General features: G+C 35.1%; 1 protein-coding gene across 1 annotated transcript in view; it reads left to right on the forward strand.

The window, feature by feature from the left end:
- RpL18 (ribosomal protein L18) overlaps positions 1 to 18,921 on the forward strand; it is a 55,738-nt gene that overhangs the window by 27,425 nt on the left and 9,392 nt on the right. The window contains exon 4 of the mRNA XM_083136324.1: positions 15,867 to 15,990. Within this exon, the coding sequence (XP_082992450.1) occupies positions 15,867 to 15,990 (124 nt within the window). The remainder of the gene's footprint in view (positions 1 to 15,866; positions 15,991 to 18,921) is intronic.

Consider the following 18,921-nt stretch of genomic DNA (forward strand, 5'->3'; position numbering starts at 1 on the left):
TTTAAAGGATTAGATGATTTTCACACTTCACTGTATGTAAGTGTGCTAAAATACTTCAGTGGAGTGGTTATACTATACGTTGATAAATTGTTTGTATACAATGCAGTTCTCTAGTACAAATTTGTCAAATTCTAGGGAAATCCTAGAATAAAGGTTTCCTGTCAGGCGCGGATCTACGGGGAGGGAGATCAGAGATCGCTCCTCCCAACTGTAAGGTGTTAGGGCATTATATTACACCTAATATTTTTGAAGACTCGAATGCTCTGTTTTGTTTAACAGGCTTGAGAATACTTTTTATATACGTTGCCAGATTCATTCAGGTTGTAGGGAAAACTATGATTAAATAATTATTGTAACTATGAATTATGCATTTGAACGATGTCTAATGATGAACGTTTTAACCCTTCTCCACCTGAAATTAAGGATGAGATATCCAATACTGAAAACTTGGTTCACCTGTTTAAATTGCTTTTCTTTAATTCGCTAAAATTGACACTTGCTTTATCTAAATTTCACTACCTAACCATGTGAAGGAATGACATCTGTGTTGATGCATCTAGATGTGATGGGAATGAGAATAACAACCCATATTGGGTTTTCACTTAATATTATTTCTACGTATCTGATAAACTCTTCACATTTAAAATTTGTTTCTAAGTGTAACAAATTCTCCATTGCAAGTCAATAAGGTGCTATGGAATTGTTAAGGCATTATACATTCAATCTTGATGGTCTCAACATAGCAAAATGTTATACAGCCATTCCAGTTGTCACGGACGTTAGTTTTACTAATTTAAAGCTCTTAACATTAAAATTAAATGTATTTTGTGAACTTTTTTAAACATGAAACACAGTAAATGGTGATGACCTCCCTACAGAAAAAACTATGTTGAGTAAAATGTATTACTATTCCGGAAACTGAAAAAAATGTTCAGTCACGGATGTCACAGAATTTGTGAACTCACATTACAAGCTGTGATCTAAAATTTAAAAATCCAGGTTACTGCCTGAGACAAAATTCATTTTATACTCATTGTGTTGATCTGCAAGCTTTACAGGTTCTAGTTCTGATCTATTAATTCACAAAAACAAAAAGGAATTGATTTTATAATTGCTTTATTCATGTCACGGATGTTACATGGAATTCGTCACGGATGTTACATCTGACATAATATATGACAGACAGTTAAGATTTGTACTGTTCTACCTTTCTTAAATTAATAAGATTACATGGTATAATTAACACAATTATGCAGTCACACATAATTAAGTCTCTAATTAGAAATCAGAGCAAATAATTTTATTTATTGGAAGAAACCATGGATTGAAGAAAAGTCTTGTGTGGTCATTATCCAATTTGTAATTTTTATAACACAAATAGGATTTTAAAGACTTTTCTTAGAAATAAAAATCCTACAAGCAGATTTTGCTTTTGAAATCATAGATAACTCTACTTCCATTTTCCGTTATAGTTGGATTAGATAGAATGCGGACCACCTGCTTAATGCTTATTTATTTTTCATCCTCTTTATTAGGTACGAATAAATTGCCAGTTTTTCCATACTGCTTTAAGATGATCACACGTAAATCACCACTGTTTCGCAAAACACTTGTCTGACACACTGCAACATAGTTATGGCTAACCTGAGTCTTTCCATGACCAGTGATGCAGACTTCAACGTATACTCAGGTACAATATTCACATTGAGTTCACATAGGTCTAATTCTTCGGTTTTCGAGTTATGTCCAAGTTCATTTAGGTTGTTTTCAACAGATGCATCATCATCACAGTCATCAGAATATGATTCAGATCAATTTTCTTGATTTGACGTATTTCTTGTATTCCTGGTGCAGTTCGCACGTACTCCCATCGTTTGTTCAAAAATACTGAAGTTTCTTCTGTCTCTTGGTTACAAAAAGAACCTCAGTTGACTTACATTGAGCTTCAGTGACTTTGAAGAATTCTTCAGCATTTTGAACAGTACAAAGTAGTGATTTTACTGCTATTGAAGAATATGAGCCCAAAGCTGAAGGGTTTGGAGGTGTATTGGTCTTCATCGCTTCCGCTTTTTTCCTCCTCCACTCCTGTACCCTCAACCTAGTCTTTTCTCTCCTCAAATTCAAAAGGTTTTTGTCTTTTGCACAATTTTCCTTTTCTTCTTGCCTTTTTAACCTATTTCTTTCTCTATCCTTTTCCAAATATGCAGCCCATCTCTCTGGATTTTCAGATTTCATTTTAGCTCTCATTTTTGCCATTCTAGGAGCAGACTTTGCAGGTGGCATTATCTGCAACAAGAGAAAACATAAACTTGGACCAAATTATAGGTTATTTTATGTTTCTGTTAGCTACCACTGATTTTAAGGACATTTCATTATAACATAAAAAATAAATTCTAGATGGAACAAAGAAAAATAATTTCATTTTACTCTATGACTTAATAAAATCAAGTTCTACTCATCAATAATATATTTTAAATCTCTCTGAATTATACCAGTAATAGGTTATGTAACATAGACTATAGTTCATAAAGTTAGACAACCCAAACCTAGAAGTATCAGTGGTGATAGAAATGTAACATCCGTGACATCTATTTTATTCTTATTTAAACTCAGATAATATCTTTAAGATGGTAGGATGCAAGTATTTTACTAGAATGTCAACATTATCTACTTTTGACAAAAACAAATTTAGTTCAATTCTGTATTTTTAAAAATTATCTTCTTTTTTGTCACGGATGTTACACCATGTACATCTGATTACTGTTTTACATTTAATTCATAAATTTACTCACCTTGGTCTCTGAAATTCAGTGTGTAGACTCTCAAAACATAAACTCAGCAGTAAACTTCCTGAGAATGGAGTTAACAGTTGAACTGCATGTCTATAAGGGAGCTGCCAACTTAGTGAATGCTACTGGCCATGTATTGCCAACTAAAAGCAGCTATTTCTTGTAACAATAAAACATATCAAATATATTATTTTTCAAAATATCTCGGCAGAATGCTTAAATGAGAAGTTTTATCTACTCATTGCATGCAAATAGAACATATTTTTGATTATTATTTTTTTTTGGTATAATTCCCTCTTTACCCGGAATGGCTGTACTGTGCTAGAGGCATTTGAACCATGTGTAATGGTGATTACATTAATCCTCGTCTACCTGAAAATAAGTATAAGGTATCTTAATACTGGAAACATTTCTATCTGTTGGGATCATTTTTCACACTTCACTGCATATTAAGTTTGCAAAAATTCATTACTGGAGTGAATACACTACTATTAAGTTTACAAAATTGTTTTAATCCGTAGTGTTCTCAAGTAGAGATTTGTCTAGTTTTGGGGAAACCCTAGAATAAAATTTCATTTTAGCCCTACTTGATGCATTTAAACCATGTGTAATGATGATGATTTTAACCCTTCTCCACCTGAACATAAGGATGAGATATTGAATACTGAAAACATGGTTTAAAGGATTAGATGATTTTCACACTTCACTGTATGTAAGTGTGCTAAAATACTTCAGTGGAGTGGTTATACTATACGTTGATAAATTGTTTGTATACAATGCAGTTCTCTAGTACAAATTTGTCAAATTCTAGGGAAATCCTAGAATAAAGGTTTCCTGTCAGGCGCGGATCTACGGGGAGGGAGATCAGAGATCGCTCCTCCCAACTGTAAGGTGTTAGGGCATTATATTACACCTAATATTTTTGAAGACTCGAATGCTCTGTTTTGTTTAACAGGCTTGAGAATACTTTTTATATACGTTGCCAGATTCATTCAGGTTGTAGGGAAAACTATGATTAAATAATTATTGTAACTATGAATTATGCATTTGAACGATGTCTAATGATGAACGTTTTAACCCTTCTCCACCTGAAATTAAGGATGAGATATCCAATACTGAAAACTTGGTTCACCTGTTTAAATTGCTTTTCTTTAATTCGCTAAAATTGACACTTGCTTTATCTAAATTTCACTACCTAACCATGTGAAGGAATGACATCTGTGTTGATGCATCTAGATGTGATGGGAATGAGAATAACAACCCATATTGGGTTTTCACTTAATATTATTTCTACGTATCCGATAAAACTCTTCACATTTAAATTTTTTTTTCTAAGTGTTACAATTCTCTATTGCAAGTCAATATGGTGCTAGGGGAGAAATATTTTCTTTGATTATTTTAACCCTTCTCCACCTGAATATAAGGATGAGATATCCAGTACTGAAAACATGTTCCATTCTTGTGATTTACATACCTAATTGATGTTCTAATTTGATTTGACATTAGTGGGATGAGCTAGATATTCTTTTGTGTATGCCATGTTGCAAAGTTGTAAAGTCCTGAAGAAGGAAATAATTTTGCCCAGAACTCTTATGGTACATGCATCTGGTCAAAGTGGCTATCGTGTTTATAAAATTTCCAATAATTTTTGTATATAATTTTTGAAATTTTTCTTAGTTACTGTTTGATTTGTGTATTGAGGTACAGTAGAGAGCTTAGTGACACATAAAATTCAACATAACGTTACAGTTTTCAAGATTTCTGATTAAGTTTGAATTTTAAGGATATACTCAAGAAATCACACGTGTGTTATAGTTTTGAACCCCACCATAGGCAAAAAATAAAATTGTTCACCTGATGAGAGTAGTCCCAATCTCAAAATGATGTATGAGAATAAGTGTTAAGTAAAAATAATTTCTACAGTGGATACAGCCCAATTAACATTGCATGTTAATGTTCAGGAAGACTTGACTAAGACATTGTTTTTTTGTCTGGTTTAAATTCTACATGCCCTGGACTAAATTGGTTGGTTACCAGGCATTCCAAAGATTTAGAAAAATATGTTTGCTATGTAAAGTGATTTGTGCATAATGAGCCAGTTTAATGATGAGTTATGTACCATCTTTCGGGTCTGAATATTGATGACACTTTTTCATATTACTGAAAACTGGCTTCATTCTGTTGAAATGTAATGTTAATAGGGTTACAGTAGAATCCCTGTATGGATTTGTAAGTTTTGTTTCATTATGGTCAAACTTTATTTTCCTAAAGGAAAAACGTTAGTATAATTTCCTGGAATTATATTTTCCCTGGTGTTTATTTAGTGAGTGACTAAACCCTTTGAATGAATGAAACATTCCTTGGTGTGTTTAGACCTCATGGGAGTGAGGACACCAACCATCTATGGGTCCAAAGTTTTCCATGTTAACTTGTTTTTGTTTTTTTAATGTTTTAGTTGAGAATACAGTAGAACACGAATTTTACATTTTCTCACATTATACATTCAATCTTGATGGTCTCAACAGACCTACCAAAATGTTATAACATTTTCCTTCATTTTAATTTTTTTCAGCTTTGTTCCCTGAAAACCTTAAAAATTGAGTTTTTACTGTATTCCCACATAGCTTACCTACATATTATGTAAATGAACTTTTACCAAGTTTTACAATTTCTACGATATGTTATGGAGTTTCCATGGAAAAGCAGAATTAAGATTTCATTGTCCTATAATAATTCATGTATTTGGATCTTGTTTAATGATGACTTGTCTGTCTTTTCTGAAAATGAAGATGCTATATTCAATACTGAGAACATGGTTTGAATTCATTTTTTATAACTAATGAACTGTTCTAATTGAATTAGTTCATTATTGGTGTAATATCCTAGCCTTTACATTAATGAATCATTTCTAAATGGTACAGTAGTCTGGTATCAGTTAACCAATTTCTATGGAAACCTAGAATTAAGATTTCATTGTAGCTGTAAGTGATGTATTAGAACCATGTCTAATGATGATTGTTTTAACCCTTCTCCACCTGAAAAAAAGGATGAGATATCCAATACTGAAAACATGGTTCACAGTACACTGTATATTTAGTTTGCTAAAAGTGACACAAACTTTACCTAAATTTCACATCTCGGTTAATGCATGTAGATGTGATGGGAATCATATGTTTCATAGTTTTGATCCCCACCAGTGAAAAGATGAAATTGTTCACCTGATATGCGAGTAGGTGCAAGTATAAAAAGAACACTACGCAGTAGATACTGTCAAATTAACATAGGAGACTTGACTAAGACATCCCATAAGGTTTTTTTTTTTGTCTGGTTAAATTTCTACATGCTCCTAAATTTATTGGTTACCTGACATTCCAAAGATTTTTAAAAATAGGTTGCTATGTATAGTGATTTGTGCATAATGAGCCAGTTTAATGATGTGTTATGTACCATCTTTCGGGTCTGAATATTGATGACTCTTTTTCATGTTACTGAAAACTGGCTTGTTGAAATGCAATGTTAATAGGGTTAAAGTAGAATCCCTGTATGGATTTGAAGTTTTCTTGCATTAATTATGGTTGGTTTATTTCCCTGGAATTAGATTTTTCCTGCACTGAGTTTCCCAGGTGTTTGAGTGAGTGTACCACTTTCATTTCACCAAATAACCATTTCAATATATGAAACATTCCCTAGTGATGTTTAGACCTCATGGGAGTGAGGACACCAACCATCTATGGGTCAGCCAGCTATTAGTTTTCTATGCAAATTTATTTTAAAAATATTTTTAGTTTAACCTTTTGGGACCCAAGCATCTCAATCGGGATACCCAAATGTAACCCCCCCGGTACAAAGAGTCTCGATCGAGACGCTGTGTCAAGGTCGTAGTTTTTACGTTATAACTTTTCTATTTTTGGCTAGAATTTCGATTTTTTTTATATATTGTTCCTAAGACCTGTATTTAACAAATGTTTTTTTAAAATTTTTTTTTGTCTTCATGAAATGAAGGGGAGGGGGACTTCTCTTTTGAGTCTCTTTTGAAGGTCAAATTTTTGCCGACAAAGGAAGACCGGCTTTGTTGTTCTAAAGCAATGCTTTTCACTCCCTCCTGTTAACTGCATTCGAAGGAAACTTGTTTATCAGTATCCGATGTCAAAATGAAAGTTTTCCGTGAGGGCGCAAGCAGGGGGTGGGTGGAGGGGAAGACTGGTTGTTGAATCTGCATTGTGAATATGGAATTTCGAAGCGCGCTGAAGGAAGCCTTTGTTTTTTTAGCACAAGTTGCAACATGGGTTACCCTGCATTGTCTAAAAATAGAATTTCAAGCAGATGCAAGAATCGGCGCTCATTTGTCACTGTGTTCTAGCTTTTCGTCCATGAATGTTGTGCGTAGGTGTTGTTTTGTGCCCAAGTGCGAGGACATTTTTTGGGTGAAGTGACAATTTTTAAAAAAAAAATTGGGATTTTTCTCCCTTCCCCCTCCATATATATGCCAAATTTGCATAAATTTTGCATTTTGTGCATTTTGACTTCTTTGGGGGGGGGAAACCATTTTTTTAAGAAAAGTATTTTTGATGGGATTTCCCCCCTTTCCCCCTCCATATGTACGCCGAATGTGCATAACTTATATATCGTCTGACTCTGTGATTCATTCTGCGTACAATGGTATATCTTTCATATCTCTAGGGCATTTAGTTTCTGAGCTGTAGTCAATTCAAAGTAACTCGCTCAATTCCGAAGCTTGAGACAGTGGCGTACAAGCCTTTCGTTTCAGGGGTACAACTCGCGTTACATTGGTCATACAGCAATGATGAAAATATTTTTCTATTTCTTACATGCTACCGATAATTTCTGTGCGCATTTTGAAGCTTGAATCAGTGGCATGCCGACCATTCCTTTTGGGGGTACAACTCAAGTTACATTGGTCATATGATTATAATGCAAATATTTTTGTGTTCCTTACATGTCAGCGATCATTTCCATGTGCATGTCGACAGTGTCCTTTTTTCTTGAGGGGAGGGTGGGGGAACCAATTTTTTTTTCACGAAATTTTGGAATTTTGAGAGTTAGCCCCCTCCCCCCCACCACATATACGCCGAATTTGCTCAAATTTTATATAGTCTGAATCTCTGGTTCATTCCGCATACAACGGTATATCACTCATCTCTCTAGGGCAATTAGCCTCCGATCTACTCCTTTAATTGAAACTCTGCATTTTGCTCAAAATCGGCTTGGGCATCAAGGGGGGGTTACATTTGAAAATGGCCTTGGGCACCAAAAGGTTAAATACTGTGGAACCCTGATTTTGTTCCGAATTTTTAATTTTCCACATTATACATACGTCTTGATGGTTTTATACACAGCAAATTGTTGCAAAATTTTCCTCGGTTTTACATTTTCCTGTATTTCAGTTTTTTCAGATTTGTCCCCTCAAAAACTTAAAAATCGAGGTTTCGCTATACCTACCTATTACGAATGGTTACCATGTTTTACAATTTCTATGGTATGAATTATTGAGGTTCCATGAAAAAGCAGAATCATGATTTCATTGTCCCATAATTAAAGGCATGCATATTTTGCTTTTGATGAAAACACTAAATGCTAAATGTGAAATAACACATTGTAATGTTAATTTTAGATGTTTCTGAAAGGTGTGGGGTGTATTTTGCTACCCTGTTTTGTCACGAAACTGCAAAATGAACTTCAAAATGCCAAGTAGACTTTTAACCACTAAATGTAGAGTTTATTAGACGCGACACTTTCTGATGTTTGATTTATCCTGAGTGTTATGCAATTCACGGAAAATTGATTCATTCTGCTGTAAATATTTGAGAAGCACAAATGGATTCCTTTATACAGGAATAAACTTAAGTCTGGTAACTACATAAATGTACTGTTAGAAGGAATATGTTTGTTGTGTGTAATAAGTAAAGTTTTTAAATCAAATTTAGGATTATATTCACAATTTTGAAACCAAAATGTCATTTTATATACCACTTTTTATCTGATTTTTCAAGCCTATAACACTGAAATTTTATTTTATTCACCACTTTTGAAATCAAAATTTGCTCCGATTTTGTAACTATATTTTGCTTTCTTATTTACCAAAAATATATGGCTCTACCTATAATTCATGTATCTGGACTGTGTTTAACGATGGCTTAAGCCTTCTATCTGAAAATGAGGATGCTATATTCAATACTGAGAACATGATTGAAATTCATTTTTCATAGCTAATGAACTCTTCTAATTTCCGCATTATTGGATTGAATATCCAACCCTTTACATTAATGAATCATTTCTACATGATACCAATTGACCAATTTGTAGGGAAACCTAGAATTAAGTTTCATTGTAGCTGTAATTGATGCCTTAAAACCATGTCTAATGATGATTGTTTTAACCCTTCTCCACCTGAAAGTAAGGATGAGATGTTCAACACTGAAAACATGGTTTATATTCTTTATATTGTTCACAGCTAATGGTATGTTCTAATTGAATTTAAATAATTCTGCATATTATTGTGTTTTTGTAAGTTGGAAAATATAAAATTCCATGAGAGTGGTGCATTTTTTCCAATAACTGAAATTTACTTGGCTCCATTGTCTACAAATACTGTGATAATGTGTCTAAGATTCAATATACTCATACACAGAGGCTACAATAAAGATTACATATTACTATTACTATCATTGTAGTGCTTAGGTAATTTTCTACAACTTTTGTGTGAACTTTTTTTTTTGTTCTGAAAAGTCTTGAAACCACAATTATTTTATTCAAGTTGTATTTTTTTCATTTTATTTTGAAATTACCTTTTATATTGGGTATAATGTAGGTAGATCTTTTTTCTTGAGTCTAGTATTGTGATTAGTGAAGTGGGAAATCTTGAGATTCCAGGGGTACTTGTTGAACGCCTTCCATAAAGTACGAGGCGCATCTAGAAAGTAAGTTTCCCTATTTTTTTAAAAAAAACAAACACAGTTTCAGGAAACCATTTATTGGCAACAGGTACAGCAAAGGTTCAGCTATTTTTCAACATAGCAACAGCAACCACCAGAATTGAGACACTTGTCGTATCAACTTTTGGACCCCACTGTCGTAGAACTCTGCCGCCTGTGAATGGAACCACCGTGTGACAGACGTCTTCAGCTCTTCGTCGTTGCCAAAATGCTCACCGGAGGACAGGAATTTCTTGAGGTGCAAGAAAACGTGAAAATCGCTGGGAGCCAGATCAGAACTGTAAGGTGGATGATCAAACAACTCCCAGTCAAATTCCGTCAAAACAGCTGCTGTGCGCCGAGCTGTATGTGGACGAGCATTGTCATGGAGGAGCACAACACCTGCAGGAAGCATGCCACGCCTCTTGTTTTGAATGGAACGTCGCAATTTCCTTAGTGTTTCACAGTAATGGTCAGCGTTCACCGTTTCAGCTCTGGGGAGGAAGTCAATGAGCAAAATGCCCTTCCTGTCCCAAAACACGGTGCACATCACTTTCTGTACCGACAGCGTCTGTTTGAATTTCTTCTTGACCGGAGATCCACTATGCCGCCAATGCATTGACTGCTGCTTGGTTTCCGGGGTGAAGTGCGAAATCCACATCTCATCGCCAGTGACGATCCTGTCGAGGAAATCATCGCCGTCGTCATGGTACCGTTGCAGGAATGTCAGTGCTGCTCCTGAACGTTTCATTTTGTGTTCGGGTGTCAGGTTTTTCGGCACCCACCTGGCACACAATTTTTTGAACAGCAGGCGCTGCGTGACAATCTCATGCAACACGGATCGCGATATCTGCGGGAAAAGGCTACTCAACTCCGTAATCGTGAAGCGACGGTTCTCTACGATGCGCTGCCGCACCAGCTCAACCAGATCATCGGTGATGAGGGACGGACGCCCACTGCGCTCTTCATCATGGACACTTTGACGACCTTCCGAAAACTGCCGACACCAGCGACGCACCATCTGCTTACTCATAATGTTCGGCCCATAGACCTCACAGAGCTGACGATGAATGTCAATTGGCGCAATGCTTTGTGCATTCAGGAACTTTATCACCAACCGAACCTCGCATGCGGCGGGAGAAGGAATATGATCATCCACTTCGGATCACTGCTGCCTCGCTACTGGTGCCGGGTGGGATCTGTCCGCCTGGCATATGATTGATACGTTTTAGCTCTGCTGCGCATGCGCAATTTACACGGCTCATTATGTTTACTTTCACGGGAAAAAAATAGGGAAACTTACTTTCTGGATGCGCCTCGTATTATCTTATTTTGGATCCGAATGAACTTACATGCACTGGTATAAATTTTGTAGACTAATAAGTAGGGACATGAAGTTTTGGTTTTAACGATAACACCGAAAAGTTGAGGAAAGCAAAATAAAGGGTTTAAAATGTATTTGGGTAGGTTAAGGAAACAAGTTTTTTTGGTTTCAAATTGCAAAATAACGGGAATTTGGCAATATTTCAGAATAATACCAAATTTTCCACTTCAATGCGAAAAACAATGCGAAATATGCAATATGAACTGGGGGAATAACATTCCTCCATTGAAAAAGAACTACCTAAGCACTATTAGAACTGCATTTCTAGTCTAGCTGGTGAAAGTTCGATTCAAGAGAATTCGATGGCGTATCTTCCCACGAGAGAAGTTCCGTAGGAACGTGAAATTTTTCAGGGAGAAGCATCTGTTGTGTTGCAGGAGAGGATGTTAGGGGGCGTATATGTGTGTGAACAGAAGACTGTATTTTGAGGTCACAGAGGATTTTTTTAGCATTGTTATGGAGATGTGATATGTATGACTGGGTTCAAAGATTTGGACGATATCATTCAATAAACTTCTCATATGTAGTGGCTGACGAGTTGAAATAGTTTTCCAAATGGAAGGAATTTGGCCATTTCCTACAAAAGTAAGTCATAAATTTATTCTCTTAGTCATTAAAACTAAAATTTGCCTAAATTTTCCAGAACTAAAACAATATGAAAATATTAAGCTTGAAGGAAACAGTAAAAATGCATGTAAAAATAACACAGATTTTTAAATTAATAACACCGAATTTTGCCCTAAACCGCGAAAAATAATACTGAATTGCAATAAAAAATAACATTGAAATTTAGAGGAAAATAATACTAAAACTTCACGCCCCTACTAATTACCATTCCAACAATAAAGAATTTTTTTCAGTAATTGCAGCAAAAAAATACTTTTCCAAGGAGGGTGTTTTGTAGTACTGATATTCAGGTATCTAGCTTAGAAGCTTCATTGCTGGAACCAATGTTTGATACCACAACAGACTTTTTGATGTATATTTTGATTATTTTTTTTATTGAACAATTGCCAACAACCTTGCCCAATTGTACGTGTGAACCTCCAATCAGGCAAAGTATGTAATGCTTGTTTTAGAATAAAATAACACAATGTTTTCTTGTTCTGTACACATTTTTGTCGAATTTCTTAATAGTCAGTAGGAGCTATCATATATGCACTAATAGGATGAGCATGAGGAAGCTCAGAAATTTTAATAAACATTCAGAGGCCTGAATATTATATTCCAGGATTGTGTTGATTATGGGAACAACGTACGTAATTTTTTTTTCACTTTACATACATGATATATTTTTTGTATAATCAAGAGACCAATTGTAAAGTAATATAATTTTGTAGTTGTATTGTGATTTTCGTGTAACTTTTCCATTTGTGCTTGTAATAACCATTGTGTAGTTGGACATTCGAACCATGCTTTATGATGACCTCTATATCACCATCTTTCGTCTGAGCGAAAGGATGACAAAGTCAATACTGAAAGCATGGTTCTTTGTTATGAAACTGGGTAAATAGTTTGTAATTTTCATAAAGTAACATTTATTCTACATGAGAGCAATGTGTGTGTAAATAAGAGCACAGGACGACAGTGGAACCTCCAGTTTTATTTCCACATATTTTCAAATTCAAATTATCTTTATTAAAGCGAGAGGGTCAGCTCGTGGCTGTTCTCCCACAGAACTTCCACTTTGCACTGAACAATGTAGAGACTTGATTTATTTGTCTGCTTGGGGTTTGTCATCATTGTTTCACTTTGTATATCTTGAATCTCATGTTGCTTTGATAAAGCAATCTGCAATTGAGAAAGAAATTTTGTTGTACGCACACGGAAGTACCATGGTGACTTCCAGGTAGCTGACACTGAGACGCGGTTGGACAGATATAAACTCTGAAGGTCCTTTGGTGGGATATTTCAGAATTATTTCTGCCTGGGATCAGGTTTAATTTAATTGATTATTTACCTTCCTTTTTTGCCACTTTGGCTAATTACGAAGATTAATATGAGTGATAAGATGAAGTGACAAGCAAGAACGCATATGGACGGACGACGCAATGCAATTCCTACAGAGTAATATACTGGCAGGCAGGCCTCGTTAGTCTGCAACAATGGAAGTCCAGTGTATATATTATAGGGATGAGACCGATTAATCGATACTCTATCGGTATCGGACGATATAGGTATATCGGTGTATCAGTTTATCGGTACATTTACAGATTATTTTACCGATCCGATATATCGAAAAATATCTCATAATTTAGTGCAAAATTCTGCCATTTTGTGTAATTTTTATGGATAATCTCGATGTCCTACTTTTTAACAAAGTAATTGTCTAATTATTCAACTTCTTTTGCAGTGCAGTCACCTCAAAACACACATTTATTTAGGAGATCAATGAACATTTCAGGTTCTTCATGGACTATTTCTAATTTTATATCGGTATCGGTAAATTTTATATTGGTACTTTATCTGTATCGGCCAAAATTTCATATCTGCCCATCCCTTATATTGAGGTTGACATTAGGGTGGCTACTCAACCAGGAATTCTACGTTAATTTTTCTCCATAGACGTGAAAAATTGCGACTTTCATTTGAATTGAATTTATGCATATTTATAAATGCTCTGTCACTTTTTCCACAGTTTAGCCTTTATTTTTTTTATCGAGGAAGGAAAACAGTTGCATGAAAAATGAAACAGAATTGTCTCAATCCATTTACTATGTTAGTGCACTTTGCAGTACAATCTATCTTGCAGACGGAAGATTATTGCAAGATATCTTGAAGTTCATTAGGTAAATGTGAGTTTGATACACAATTAGCGATTATTCATAGATTAGTATATCCTGTAAAATTTGCAACTTGTGCTTGTATGAGGGCTGCTGGAAAAGTTTCTGCAAACTACCACCAACAGTAGCGCTAGTGTTCCGCTATTATAAAAATCTGAAGAATAGACCTTTTGTTATGTTTAAATGATCTTTGATTATTTGTTTAAGCCTATTAGTTTATTTTGCACAGCAGTTTGAAGTAGTAGTTTTGTGTGAGAAATAGAAATTTCTCTAACACTTTTGCGCAATGATTTTTTATGATTTCAAATGTAGTTTAATACCGAACAATGCATCGAGCGACCTCATTTGGCTTTTGGGGGATGAAGCACCATTCAATAGGACTGTGTACAATTTGTTGTCTGAATTCCAGCGTGGTTGCACCTTTCTCAGTGAAGAATTTCATGAAGGTCGTCCATCCATGTCTGTTGTTGCCAGTATGTTGATGCTGCGAGTGAAATGATTGAGAGAGATCGGCATGTGACATACCGTGAGATTCAGGCATTCTTGAACATTGCCATGAAAGCAATACATACGATTTTGCATGTTCATCTGAACGTACGGAAACTTTCAAGCTGTTGGATCCCACACAGCTTGACCGAAGCTCAAAAACAGGCTCGTGTAAATTGGTGTAAAGAAATGCTCAAAAAATTCAACCAAGGCAATCAAATTTGGTGTACTACATCGTTACAGGGGACGAAACTTGGATCTATTCATACAAACCCAAAACTAAACAGCAATCCACTGTTTGGGTGTTTCAAAGTGATAGGGATGGGCCGATATGAAATTTTGACCTATACCAATAACCGATATTCTACCGATCCGATATAAAATAAGAAATGGTCCTTGAAAAACCTGAAAGGTTCACTGACCTCTTTAAGAAATGTGTGTTTCAAGGTGACTGCAGTGCAAAAGAAGTTGCATCTTTAGTCATTTACTCTTTAGAAAGTAGGGCATGGATACTATCCATAGAAATTACAACAAAATGGCAGAATTTTGCACTAAATTATCAGATAATAATCGATATATCGGATTGGTAAAATAATTAGTAATTTTACCGATAAACCGATATGCCTACATCAGCCAATACCGATAGAGTACCGATTAATCGGTCCCATCCCTACAAAGTGAGCAGACACCAACAAAAGTTGTTTGTTCGAGGAGTGCTGCCAAGCAAATGATTGCTTGTTTCTCTGTTATACTGGACATGTGGCAACAAAAGCTTTAGAAGATCGAAGTACTATAAATGCCGAGTGGTATACAACAATTTGTTTGCCAGAGGCCATCAATGAATTGCATAAAACAAACCCAATCGTTGCATTATTCTTCTCCACGACAATGCCAGCTTCCACTCAGTACACCAAACTGTTAATTTTTTGTCCAGTAAAAATGTCAGATTAATGATTCATTGTTCGTACTCACCTGATTTATCACCTAACGACTTCTTTTTGTTCCCACACATGAAAAAATAAAATGCGTGGTGAGCGATTTGTGTCGCCTGAAGCAGCTGTTGATGCATTCCGAACAGCGGTTTCTTAGGTATCAGCTTCAGAGTGGAAATAATGCTTTGAAAATTGTTTTGAGCATATGCAAAAGTGTATCGATCTTGAGGGTGAATACTTTGAAAAAGAATAAAGCCATTCGCAGAATTTCACATGTCTTTTTTCATATTGATTGCAGAAACTTTTCCAGCAGCCCTCGTAGATGTATTTTGTGTGAGTATGTGAATGGCACATGTAAACTAATTGGTGTATGGAGCTGTCAAAGGTGACTTCATCTTGTAATGTTTAATGTATGGTGTCACCTGAAATATCCATTGAACAAGTTGATATGGATTAATTTTTTTAATGGTTACAATCATTTTTTTTCTTAATTTGTGAAATAATCAGTGTCACGTTTTCTAGTTTATGGCTGAAATGTTCTAAAAGATATGTATTTTCAGGTGTGCGCTCTGCGTGTGACCAAGAGGGCTCGTGAAAGGATATTGAGAGCTGGGGGGGAGATCCTGACTTTGGACCAGTTGGTGTTCCGAGCTCCCACAGGGAAAAACACCATTCTTGTGCAAGGTAGGAACAATTTCTTGTTCGTACAGTGTGTGTATATTTCCTGCTTGGGTGTACCAAATGCATTCCACAGAGCAACCACAAACAAATGAACCTTTTACCAAAATCCTTCGCACTCCCTCCCCTTCATCTGTTCAACTCTGGCCATAAAGAACATGCTCCACTCTGCCTTCCCTTCCATGTGGGATTATGGTGCTCAGGGCCAGGTATGCACATGTTCTTTTTGTGTGTGGTTCCACTGTGATCTCGTGGTCACATTGGCTGGTATACTAGCTACGTATCAAATGTTATGCTTGAGATGTTCATGGTTTGTGGCCACATCAGAAAGTTTTTGTTTTCAACATCTGCAAGAGACATGTGACCATGAATCTGGTTTGTGTACTCTTCTTCATAGTTCGTCAACATTTATTGAGTTGTTGTAGGGAGGGAAGTATATGAAGGACCTTTTTGGGGAGGTTTGCAGAATTTCATTACAGTGGTGCAAGGCTGAAGCGAAATTTGTAGATTTTTAGACACTGTTATTTCCTATAAGAATGGGATCAGTGTATATCTTTCTACATTCTATCTCTCTTACACACACACACACAACCCTTCTTATTGAATGTATTTAATGCTTAACTAGTACAGACCACCATGTCTTTCTCTTAATTTATTTCTCGCACCCCTACAACCTACATTGCATTGTTTATTTTAACAATAATAATTGAAAATAGCAAAACAACTAGTTCAGTTCAAAATCAAAAGTTGGTCTGTCAAACCCCTCTATAGTAGCGGTGTGATTTACAACGTCCATAGTACGTAGGGTTAATGTTAATTTTTATTAGTGTCATTTTAACACTTGTTACTTGTCAAATTACAGTACTGTAATAAAGCATAAAACGAAAACAAATATATAGATAAATGAGATTCATTTCAAACCAGCGTATGCTATGTTGAAACTGATAAATGTACAGCTAAAGCCTTCACAATTTGAAATCAACCTCTTTTAGACACTTAAGACCATGAAATAGAAAGCATGTGAATTTTTGAAACGTTGACCATTAAGAAGCTTCTTACTGTAAGTACTATATAATTTTTGATGTTTATAAATGAGCAATATGCATATTTACCAAGCACCATCTACATATAATCTTACTTTTAAAAATGCTGTTGTGTGTAATGTAACATTTGAAGTATTTCTCCTAGAGAAGCTGATGTTATGAAAATGTGATTGAATTGGTACAGGTTGACTACTCACTGGGAATTATGCATGAATTCTGTGCGAATTTTTCTCCGTAGACATGAAAAGTTGCAACTTTTATTAACCCAAATCTCATTGAATTTATACATATTTATAAATGCCCTGAGGCAAGTTTCTCACAGTTTAGATTTTATTTTTATTGAGGAAGAAAAAGAAAGATGCGTGGAAAATAAAACCGGATTCTCTCAGTCCGTTAACTTAGTTATTTAGTTACTTTTCAGAACAATCTATATGACAGACGGAATATTATTGCAAAATATCTTGAAGTTGATTAGGTAAATTTGAGTTTTAAATTCTTGTACAAAAGCATTTCTTCATAGATTAGTACATCCTATAACATTTGTGACTTGTGTTTTCAGATGTATTTCTCATCTGAGTATGTGAAATGCCAAATGCAAAATCTGCACCTGAAATTTAATATTTTCAATATGTAGATATGCTGTTTAATTGAAATGTAGTTGAATTTTTGGATACATTGGAATCACACAGAACCTTTACATTGTTAATATATTTGTGTGTGAGTGGTGAGAGGCAGTAATGTGTAAGGTTGAAATAGAGAAAACATCTGCTTGTAGCCTTGAATTTTTGGAAAGTTCACTTTGAAAACGGGGGATTATGCTTGAATTTCATCATGGCCCTAGAGTGGCCACCCTGTGGTGGTGGTATTTAATAATTGACGATTTTTAAAAATTGGGTAGCACTAGTGACTCATGTTTAATGATGTGTTTTCACCATCTTTCGGCTGAAAATCTGGGATGAGAAATGTAATTTCTGAAAACATAGTTCACTTAGTGTCTCGGTACGTATGCTGAGGAGATGTTGAGAGAAACTGGAATAATTAATGCTGACGTTGCTTTGCTCTCTCTCATAGTGACAATGGGGATGAATAATAGGATGAAATTTATGAATGGACATTTGAAATCAACCAACTCAAACTATTAAAAAACTAGATTTTGTTAACTATTTTTATTCACAAAGAGCAGTCAAGACAAGTTTTACCTTCCAGTATTTTTTGTAATTATTTTTAAAGTGGATTTTTTTTACATTAAATATTTTTGTACAATGAAACTAATTGTACTTTTTCAATAAAAAATGTATGAAAACTATCTGGTGTGATCGAGACCAGATTAATATATTTTTCATGAGATCCCAGGTTTTTTTTTTACCCCTGCAATTGAGGTCTCAGGCTGCATGAGATTTTGTTTTAACCCTGGGCATTTTAATAATCGCAAACTTTATGCGAGTCCATTGAACGAACAAACGGGAGATTTGATTTAAATTTTTTAATATTTTTTTCCTACAAATTCACTGCTTCAAGCTTTTCAAGTTCGTAAATTTGAAAAATTGACTGCAAAGCCTGAAAATGTGTTGTATACAAAAAACAGCAGTTTGCAATTTTCGAGCTCCGGCACAATTTCTCGTCTTGGATGTGTGTGACCTTGAGCAAAGTAGAATGGGGGATAGTAATAGAGGAAGGTGGTAGGTGGATATATCAGGTTTTTAGTTTTAAGGCTTACAGTTTAGAGAAATAGAATAATAAATACTGTTTCAGAAGAATTGTAAATAACTTCACAAGTTGTCCTTGTGTTTTTTTTATATAATTGTGTATTTTATGTGGTACTGAGTTTTCTTTGAAGTTTGTTCAGCGCAGGAGTTAAAACAATATATTGCATTGTCTAAAATAATTTTAAAAT

This window comes from Lepisma saccharinum, chromosome 15 (genome assembly GCF_977018435.1).
Source record: "Lepisma saccharinum chromosome 15, izLepSacc3.1, whole genome shotgun sequence".
Taxonomy (NCBI): Eukaryota; Metazoa; Arthropoda; class Insecta; order Zygentoma; family Lepismatidae; genus Lepisma; species Lepisma saccharinum.